General features: G+C 39.2%; 1 protein-coding gene across 1 annotated transcript; it reads left to right on the forward strand.

The window, feature by feature from the left end:
* Positions 1-3908: 3908 nt before the first annotated feature.
* Positions 3909-6393, forward strand: LOC133739331 (root phototropism protein 3-like). Its single transcript, XM_062167087.1, has 2 exons — positions 3909-4898; positions 5707-6393. The coding sequence occupies exons 1-2, from the start codon at positions 4149-4151 to the stop codon at positions 6253-6255; spliced, it is 1299 nt and encodes a 432-aa protein (XP_062023071.1). The 5' UTR covers positions 3909-4148; the 3' UTR covers positions 6256-6393.
* Positions 6394-10673: the final 4280 nt, after the last annotated feature.

Below are 10673 nucleotides of genomic sequence, written 5' to 3' on the forward strand. Positions count from 1 at the left end.
ATACCTTGCGACAGCTGATCTTTGCCGAACCCAAGTTCTAATCTTTAGCTACCCCCATGCGACGACATATCTACTCGGTCGTAAGACGTGCGACGGTGTAGCTTTGCCGAAGCGAAATGCCAGTCTTTGGCGACGGCAAAAGTGTGCCGACGCAAACTTCCGAAGCCAATGTAATTCTTTTTTGTAGTGGTTGTAGGGGCCTATCGAGCGCAAAGGCGCGCGCGGGGCTGTCGAGGGCTGTGCGAGGGATCTGTTGGCAGATGTCGACAGATGCTCGGCAGGTGTGCGCGAGGGCAAGCACAGAGGTGCGCACTGCGCAGGTGTCGGCAGGGACATGCACAGGGGTGCGCGAGTCACGGCAGGGGTTGTTCGGGGCTTCTCTGCAGGGGCTCGGCAAATCTCTGTAGAGGCTGTGCAGGGGTCTGGCGAGGCTAACAGGGCCGGTCTGGAATTTTCGATGGCCGGTTCTGGTGGTTTCGCCGCCGGTTCTGGGCTTCTAGGGCTGAGGGCTTTTATGTGTGCGGCGGTGGGTGCTGGAATTTGAGGGCTACGAAATTAAGATTTCAAGGTTAGGGCTTCATGCTGATAACGTGTTTTAGAGAAACGGTAATTGAGGAAAAGTTGTTGTGTATTCTCATTGATAATAGGGCCTTCTTTATATAGAGGATTACAATACATAGAATCTGAATTGTACAAGGAAAGTTAATCATACATTGAATGGATATCTCTAAGATTCTCCGAGATTATCTCTAATTAAAACCCTATTACTACTAGGTCAAGTAACCTAGAGTTTGGATCAGACAAAAAATAGAGATTTACTTGAACATTATATTATATATTAGACAAAATACTGTTTACTCCCGATACTTATAGGGTCTCGACGTTTCAGTCCCTGACGTTTCAATTTCACCTAAAAACTCCCTGAACTCTCCAATTTCACCCAATTGGTCATTGCTGTCAATTTTCCGTCAAAAATTCTGTCATCTTGCTGATGTGGCAGTTTTTTCACAGTAAAATGACTATTTTCTCTTTTCTCCTTTTTTTTTTTTTTTTTTAACTCTCTTTTCTCTCTCTTTTTTTTAACTCTCTTTTCTCTATGTATTTTTATTTGTTCTCTCTTTTTTTTCTTTTTTTAACTCTCTTTTCTCTTTTTTTTTTAACTTTCTTTTCTCTATTTTTTTAACTCTCTTTTCTCTCCTTTTTTTAACTCTCTTTTCTCTCTTTTTTTTTTTTAAATTTGTTCTCTCTGTTTGGTTTCCTACTCTCTTTTTTTGAACTCTTTTTTCTCTTTTTTTTTTTTGAACTCTCTTTTCTCTTTTTTTATTTGTTCTCTCTCTCTCTGTTTTTTTTTTTTACTATCTTTTCTCTCCTTTTTCTTAACATTCTGGCGTCCAAGCGTGGCCAGAAACTTGAGCTTCGATCAGAGAGGGGGAAGAGAAGGCCGAAGAGCAGAGAGGAGGAAGAGGTAAAAAGATAAGAGAAAGAAATATAAAAAAGAGAGAGAGAGAGAACAAAAAAAAAAAAGATAAAAGAGAGTTAAAAAAAAAAACAGAGAGAATTTTTTTTTTTAATACGAGTAGGAAACAAAAAAAGAGAACAAATTAAAAAAATAGAGAAAAGAGAGTTAAAAAAAAAGAGAGAACAAATAGAAAAAAGAGAAAAAAGAGTTTAAAAAAAGAGAAAAGAGAGTTAAAAAAAGAGTAGGGAAAAAAAAAGAGAACAAATTTAAAAAAAAATAGAAAAAAAAGAGTTAAAAAAAAAAAGAGAGAAAAGAGAGTAAAAAAAAAAAGGAACAAAAAAAAAAAAAAAAAAAAAAATTTTTTGGTCGGTGAGGGTAAAATAGTCATTTTACTGTGAAAAAACTGCCACATCAGCAAGATGACAGAATTTTTGACGGAAAATTGACGGCAATGACCAATTGGGTGAAATTGGAGAGTTCAGGAAGTTTTTAGGTGAAATTGAAACGTCAGGGACTGAAACGTCGCGACCCTATAAGTATATGGAGTAAACAGTATTTTGTCCTTATATATTTAAAGGTCTGCTCATCTAAGGGACAGTTTTTAAGTGACGAAGTGATGTTAGCTTAGTGGTTAGGGCACCTATTACCTAAGATCTAGGTCTTGGGTTCGAGTCACCATAGGGGTAGAAGTGAAATTTTTTGATCATCTTAAAAATAAAATAAAAAAAGGACTGTTTTTAAGAGATTAATGTGATAGACAAATGAATCTGACGGCTGAGATAATGCACAGTTTTAAGTTGTTATAATTTCTGTTTTTATATTTAATACATGTGGTTGAGATGCATTTGTACCTTACCACTTAGATGAGCATTTCTTTATATTTTTATATAGAAAGTTCAATTAATCAACAATTAAGATGAAAATATGAGAAGCTGACCCTTCTCGCGCCCCTCTCCCTACGCTCATGCACTTCAACCCTTAGCACAATCTAGAGTTTTGTTGATAACCTTTCAAACATCTCGGATTTCAGAATAGGAAAAAGTTCTTCAACTGGAGCCGAAACATGAGGGTCTGCACTCTGCAGCGAGATCGGTAAGGTCCAAGAAACCATCATACAGGGCAACAATGACAACATACAGCGTTATGAAACCAAGGACTACACAAAGGATTGAAATGGGCTTGAACTACAATTCGTTTAGGTTTAACTTGCGTTTTCTACAGCAGTTATGCATTTCTTCAATAAATATGAGGCCAGCCCATAAACATTGAAAACCTCTTGAGTTTCACCTCAGCAGCCCAAAAACAAGAATAGATTACGTACACTACTAATTACCTGAAGAAAAACAATTACATAGGCCACATTTCGATTGTTCGCCTTACATGGCTAAATATTCAGATCCGGCCATACACCTTAGGTTCAACCATGCTTCGACTCGTCCCGTTACCGTCGCTAAATGAACAAGTTTGGTATTATGTAGCACCCCTAGCAGAATTCTCAAGTGGGGACATGCGCATCCAGAGGTGGCGTTGTTGGTCAGTGGCGCAGCTAGCGCTACTAGCGCTACCATACAGAAGGGAAAGTTCACGTGCTAGTTTGATGTACTAACTTACAAGAGTGGGCGCTTTCATGCGGCAATACCCCATCACCTTCTTCTTTTTATATTACTCTCAACGGCAGCATCATCTTCATCTTTCGGTAAGTGATGAGTACTCTAACCTATTATACTATAGTTGGTAACTTGGTATATAGAGGCTTTCGGATAGACCTATCATTCCATCCCTATACCAACTATCATTAAACTACACCATGGAGAAAAGAAAAAAGAAAAAAACCATTAATACCAACTACCATCACGTAATTAGAGTACATAATTGATACATAACCGTACCAAATCTGTCTCATTGACGAGGATTGTTCATCGACTTCATTATTTGAATCATAGTACTCCAAAGCAACATTCTTTTGCAATTTAATTAGGATAGAGTTTAATTATGGGGGGTCTAAGAAAATAGTCTCGATTTACGTCCATAGGTTTTTTTTTTTTCTATTTAAAAAGAGGATCAAAGGGTTTCACTTCTGCCCCTATGTTGACTCGAACCCATGACTTCGTACATAGGTAGTGGGTGCTCTAAACACAATATTGGTGCAAATCAAGAGTACTCTATATAGGAATGTGATAACCGGGCGGTGTACGTGTTGTGTGAAATATCACACCGTTTTTTCTGGTCATATATATTCGATCCTCACAGTAATTTACAGAGAAGAAGAAAGAGGGAGGGAAGAGTTTTCTGGTAGGAGTCTCTTTCAAGCCATCGGTGGTGTTATAATTAGTTTTGTTCTCCATGCATACCAGACAATGAGCCATTAAATGTGTCATTGGAAGGAATATTTTGTACTTATAACCCATCTTGTCCTCATCTCACTCACCCTCTCCCTAATAGCTAGCCAACTCTCTTTCTCTCTCTCTCTTTTATCCATATGCATCGTCCTCCTCGGTTCTCACCCGTTCATCCTCAGACCTCAGTACAGGCGCCTACACCACTGAGATTACTTAAACCCCAAGCCATCCTTGTCCTTTTCTTCAGATCATTTCAATAACAGAAGGGCATTCTTGCCAATTCAGGAATTACTTTTACTTCTACATACATATATACCCTCAACTCCATCATTACCCACTGCACCAAAATAATGAAGAACAACCAAGAGTACTACTTGCAAGAATCCGTCACTTTCCCAGGGAAACCCTCCCCGTTCGCAGCAGAATGCTGGTTCGACGATGCTTGCATTCTCGACATGGACTACTTTGTCAAAACGCTAACCGGAATTAAGGCCAAAGGCGTACGACCCGACCTCATCGGCTCAATTATCACCCACTACGCCTCCAAATGGCTTCCCGACCTCTTGGGTGATGTCTTCTCTGACCAAAAGAGCAGCCTGACCAACTTTGAGTCCTCCCCGGAAAGCGTTACAGCCTTGTGGATGAGAAAAAGGTTCTTCGTCGAAACCCTAGTCGGGGTTCTGCCTCCGGAGAAGGACTGCATCCCGTGCAACTTCCTCCTCCGGCTGCTAAGGACCGCCAACATGGTGGGGGTCGAGCCCTCTTATCGAGCAGAGCTGGAGAAGAGGATTTCGTGGCAGCTAGACCAAGCGTCACTAAAGGAACTCATGATTCCTTCTTTTAGTCACACGTGCGGGACATTATTGGACGTTGAACTTGTTATTAGGTTGGTGAAGAGGTTTGTGAACCTGGAGGAGTCTGCTGCTAAAAGTGGAGTTGCCATGGTGAAGGTGGCGAAGCTCGTGGATTGTTACCTTGCTGAGGCCGCTGTGGATGTGAATCTGAGCTTGCCGGAGTTTGCGGCCCTCGCTGGAGCTCTGCCTAGCCATGCTCGAGCCACAGATGATGGGTTATACCGAGCCATTGATACTTATCTCAAAGTAAGTTATAATAGCATCATTTGAGTAGTTCATCACTTAATTAATCACTAAGAATTTTGGATAATTAATTTGAGTTCATTAATTAAGATGAGTTGGATGATTCACTCTGTATCTATAACGGAAACAAGATAAGAAAGAGGGGAGCTTAGGACGTAGACAGTACAGAATCCAGTGAAAGAATTAAGCTTATCTGTTAACTGGTCCTGAAGATCGAATGGAGCCATATATGGCTGTGTTGTCACCAGCAAGACATCTGAAACTGTTTAATTAGGTGGCTTCTTGGACGACTCTATTAGTAAAATGACATAAATGCCCTTTGTTATGTACACAGTGGTCGGCCTACCCAGCTCCAAAATTTGGTTTATCCGTTGTTCCACTCTGCTGCATAATTAACGTTGTGCATATATATATATATATATATGATTAAATTAATTAGGGTCCCTGCCTTTTTCAATATATATCACATTGTTCTTTCATAAGTAAGGATGTGCTATCCGGGAATTTGCATCCCGGAGGACGGACCGTTTATTTTTAAGGTCTTAGTGAATTAGAGTTCATTTAACTATTTGATTACCAGACAAATTCATAAGTTTAATGCACATTTTAGATCGATGACCGAGTAATAGCATCCAATTGGTTAGTTTTTACTTTTTAATTAGAATTCCCCTGAAAGAATAGTACGTAAGAAAGAGGAATTACGATGATTGAATTGCATATATATAGACTATAAATATCTAGCATGTTGTGTTTAATTATAAACTAACTGATATATGCTTCCTTAATTCCGGCCATATATTGCTGCATGCAGGCACATCCTGGAGTATCCAAGCATGATCGCAAGAGTCTGTGTAGACTAATTGACAGTCGAAAGCTCTCCCCTGAGGCATCTCTTCATGCTGCTCAAAACGAACGCTTGCCGGTCCGAGCTGTAATCCAAGTCCTCTTCTCCGAGCAAACCAAGCTCCACAGAAACATCGACTGGAGTGGCTCGTTCAGCGGCAGTGCAAGGAGCCCAAACCCCTTAGCAGATCCAGGCGCCGCCAGATGCCACTCAAAGCGAGACATGTCGAATCTGCATACGCAGATAAGGAGTTTGAAAGATGAGGTCCTTAGGCTGCAGAGCCAATGCAATTCAATGCAAATGCAGATGGAGAGGAAATCAAGGGAGAAAAAGAAAGGGGTTTTCAAGTGGAATGTTTTTGGAATACCTTCATTTAAGAGCGGGAGTGGTCTGGTGAGGATTAATGAGGGTGGAGAAGGGGAGGTTGGGTATGGGAAACAAACGCCAGCGATGGATATGAAGACCAAGTTGGTTAGAGGTAGAGTTACTCCGAAGTGGAGGAATTCTATGTCTTAAATGTTGAAGGGGGTTGGAAATTGGTTGGCTTTCGTGCTTTTTCTAGCTATGGGACTGATTACATTTATGTTGTATGTAGTATTAAGTGTATTGTGCAAAGTTTTTAAGGAAAAAAAAAAAAATTGCATGTGTCGTGCATTGACAAGTATGATCTGAAATTAACAAAAGAACTTAACCCTGATGTCATGATCGCATTCGTTTATACTATCTTTCCTATATGCTAGTGGAAAATTACGATCGCAAATGCGAGATTTTTTTTATTTATAGTTTAATAATCAACTTTTCTTCTGATAGATTGCACCAAACACATGCATCTTGCATGCCTTCCTCGCTTGTGCATGCACATATTTGAGTTTGCGTGTTTGTTGACTTTGATATTACTTTAGGGCATCTCCAACAGGTTATTTATTTCAAAATAAATTTAATATTTAGTTAATTTTATGCTAAAATTCTACTCTAGCAAAATACCTAAACAAAAGTTAAATTTAACTTTTGCTAAATTCTCTAGCTATATTTAGCTAGGATGAGAGACAATTTAACTAAAACCTAAATTTAACTTGGGATTTAGGTATTCTGCTGGAGCATAACTTAATAGCTAACTAGTTATATTTCACTTTTAGCAATAAATATAAGTATCACTGCTGGAGATGCTCTTAGTCCATATTGAATAAAAAATTACCGATCAAATTCCATTGTTGTAGTATATAAGTTGCATAAAATAATGCTCATCTAATAATAAGTGCAGAGATCTTCACGCGCGTGATCAATGGTGAGCATGAAATTCATGATCACTCACCACTGGATTTAAATTTAAGGGTTTACATTAAATAAAGGTATTTTAAGTGTTCTAATATCAATAATTGAATCTAGATCAAATAGTAGATGATCATGAAATTTTTAGTCACCTGGTGACGAGGTGAACAGTAGTCGTAATAAGAAGTAACACGATAATTGTCAAAAATCAAGTGACATAAGATATATGAATAAGCATATGTAAAATCAACATGTGTATATACACACACACAATTATATAAACGCAAGCATATGAAGTCATTAGAGGCCCAAATGATGAAAGAAGTTGAAGAATTGGAATAAGATTAAGGTTAGGTGAAGGGTTCGACAAACAAAAAAAAACATATGTGTTCTTGTGTTCTCTACACTAAATAGCTTAACAGAAAAACAATTTTTTTTTTTTTTTGATCAGATAAACAACTCAAATGCTACAACTAGTCTTTCGAAAGTCAAACTCACAACCTCCCACTTACGAAGAAGACTCTATGCCACTAGACCAAATGGTACTGGGCGAAAAACGTTATCTTTGTTATATACATATTGATATTGAGATTTTTTTTTAAAATAAATAAGATGATGATGTGTAACGTCCCGAACCTGAATTCACCGGTTTACTAGTCATTTGGACGGTAAACGATCTTTACTTTCACTTTTACTATCGTTTCAGTACTTGTAGTGGCCCTAAAAGTTGACTTTTTGGTCGGGTCAAAATTTGAGAAAATGTTCTGTATGAAAGTTGTAGAGGACGTTAAACCGAGCGCGTGCATATGTGGTACGTAAAAATTGGAGTTCGTATGCGAAAGTTATGAGCGAAATACGAAAATTACTATTCATAGTAAGTTTCTATAAAAGGTGGAAACTACTGTGGTAAGTTTCCATTTTCGGAAACTTACCGAGTTTTCTCTCTCCTCTCCCCCGATCCTTTCCTCCTCTTCGGCTTGATTTTTCCTCCACCGATTTCTTCCTCCTCCGGCCACCCCACGACGGAATCTGGGCACCGGCAAGCTCGCCTACCTCCTCCTCCTTGTCACACCTGCGGTGTTGTTTTTCGATGACTCGACCGGAGGAGCTCGGATTTGAGCCGTGAAGCTCACTGTAGCAATTTGGAAGTTCCGGCGATTTCGACCGTTTCCGGCCACCAAACCACCGTCGAAGGTGCGGCTTTTGCCAAGGATCATTTTGCCACTAGCCTTGAGCCACGATTTGCAGTGTAGAGGGAGAATTGATCGAAACCCGATCCTAGGGTTCTTGGAATTTCTGGGTTTTCTTCACCGGCCAAATTCGATCACTTAAAGGTAAAATTGGAACATGTTGTAGTTATGAAAATTGTTGGGTCTATTGAGTAGGTGGTGCTGCCAAAATTTGGTGGCCATTGGAGGTGGTGGCCACCGGCGCGTGAGCCCCACGCGCCACCACGTGGAGGCGTGTAGGGCAGTGTTTTAATTCCAGTTTTTAGCCCATTAAATTCTATAAATGTTGTAGAGCTTGTATGTGAAGTTTGGTGATTTTTGGAGAAACTTGGAATTAATTATGAATTTTTGAAGTTTAGGGTTTCGATTATCGAATTACGAGAATCCGACCGTCGGATATCTCTCGGTTCTGCCTTGGAACCTTTAAATTAACGAATTGGTATTAGTGGTATAATTTGGGTTGAATCCGAGGAGAAGTGGAGATGTAATTATGATCAGGAATTGATTTTAGGAATCATATTATTTTGTTGAATAACTATTCACAGAATATAATTGTGTACAGGGCGACGTACCGAGCTATTGCTCGATGAAGGAACTCGTATGCGTGATCGTCGGAATAGTACTGTGAGTGGACTTTTGTTTTTAAGAATTGATGCATGCGTTGTTTATTAAATTAATTAATGCTTTATTTAATTAACAAATTACTTTTCGAGCATATGAATTGATTTCGGAATTTGATTTCGGTTTATCTCGTGGATTTGCTTTCACTAATGATTTTTAGAGATTGATTACGATTTATCTCGATTATGACTTGCGGATATTAATTTGTTATGCTCGGATTCGAATTTATAATTTTTGTTGATTTTCGACGAATTATTTTTCCGAGGTGATTTCCGGAATTCCATATTTATTTTCATTCGTCGATTTGAGATTTCTGAAAGATTTTCGAAATGGGATTTCGATAGAATTATTTCTTGTTTATTTATCGACTTTCGGTTTTGGCATTGGGAATGCCTCGATGATGATTTTGGAATTGGTTTTGTTTCGAACTATGGAGATACTTTTGGCGTGTGGGACACGTCGTTGGAAATTCATTTGCGAGAGTTGGGGAAGCCTTATGTATTTATGGATTTATGGTTATCGGATTTCCCTTTTGCCATACTGTGGGTGACTATTATCATTGCTAGCATTGATCTTCCGCCTTTGTGGCGAGGTGATGGGATCACCGAAGCCCGTCCGCCTTTGTGGCACTGGTTATTGTCTTTGTGACAGTAATGCTGAAGCCCAGTATCCTAATCGCTACACATAGTGGCGTGTGGGTATATAACGGGAGTATATGGGAGTACTTTAGCCTAGGAGGCTATCACCCGAGCCTGAGCGGCTTATTCGTATGGCTATCATCTTCCCCTACTCATTATATTATTGCTGGGCTAGCGGGGTCTAGTCCGATTCCCTTAACCAGCGGGGCTGGTCTTATTTTCATGAGTATCAGAGTTCTTTTCTCTTTGCTTGGTTGTGGCTAGCGGGGCTAGTCGGTTTTCTTGAGCTGAACTAAAATTGTTGTGTTTCTTTAAATTGTTGCATGCATCGGGTTTTTAATGAAATAAATGTGGGAAAGTATAAAATCCTTTTTCTTTTCAATTATTTATTTTTGTCCACTCACGCTAACGTTTTATGTACTTTCCCCTGGGTCCTTCGGTTTCAAATGCCCAGTTTGCAGGCGAAATTAGTTGAGGTCGGGCGTACATGGAGTCGAGTCATAGCCAACAGCATTGCTTCCGCGTACTCATTCTATTTCTGTTTTCTTTGGTACCTAGTGGATTAGTATTGCTCGATATCCTATGAGATTAATATTGTTTTTGGGTTGAGACTGATATTTGTGAAATTGGAGTTGTGATTTGGGGAGCAGATGGCTCCAGGAGATTAAGGATGGATGATTTAGAAGTATAAATGTTTCCCTACAGGTTTTGGGTAGCCTACTTTTAGGGGAAGTTCCTCCAAATTTTTGGTAGAATTTCTTCTAAAGTGAGCCCCGCAGGGCCACTTCGGATTTCGGGGTGAAATCCAGGGGCGGGTCCTGTCATGATGTATCTCTTAACAAAATTAACCACTTAAAACAACACACACACACACACAAAGAGAGAGAAAAGAAAATCTAGCGGTGCCATATTTACATAACTAATCAATTCTTCTAGTTTCTAAAACATCTTAGCCTATCTAGATTTATATAACAACAAAATCTAACAATATTGTGCCCATGCCAATTGGCACTATCATAGCCTAAAGAAAAGGTTTCAATCGAGGCCAATAAGCAATAACAAATTTTATTTCAGAAACAATAATTAACAAATTCCAACTTGTGCTTCTAAGGCTTCAATTCTTTTTGTGCCTATTTTAGGATGAAAGTTGTACTTATAAATTTTGAAAAAGCTCATT

The sequence above is a fragment of the Rosa rugosa genome, chromosome 1 (genome assembly GCF_958449725.1).
Source record: "Rosa rugosa chromosome 1, drRosRugo1.1, whole genome shotgun sequence".
NCBI lineage: Eukaryota > Viridiplantae > Streptophyta > Magnoliopsida > Rosales > Rosaceae > Rosa > Rosa rugosa.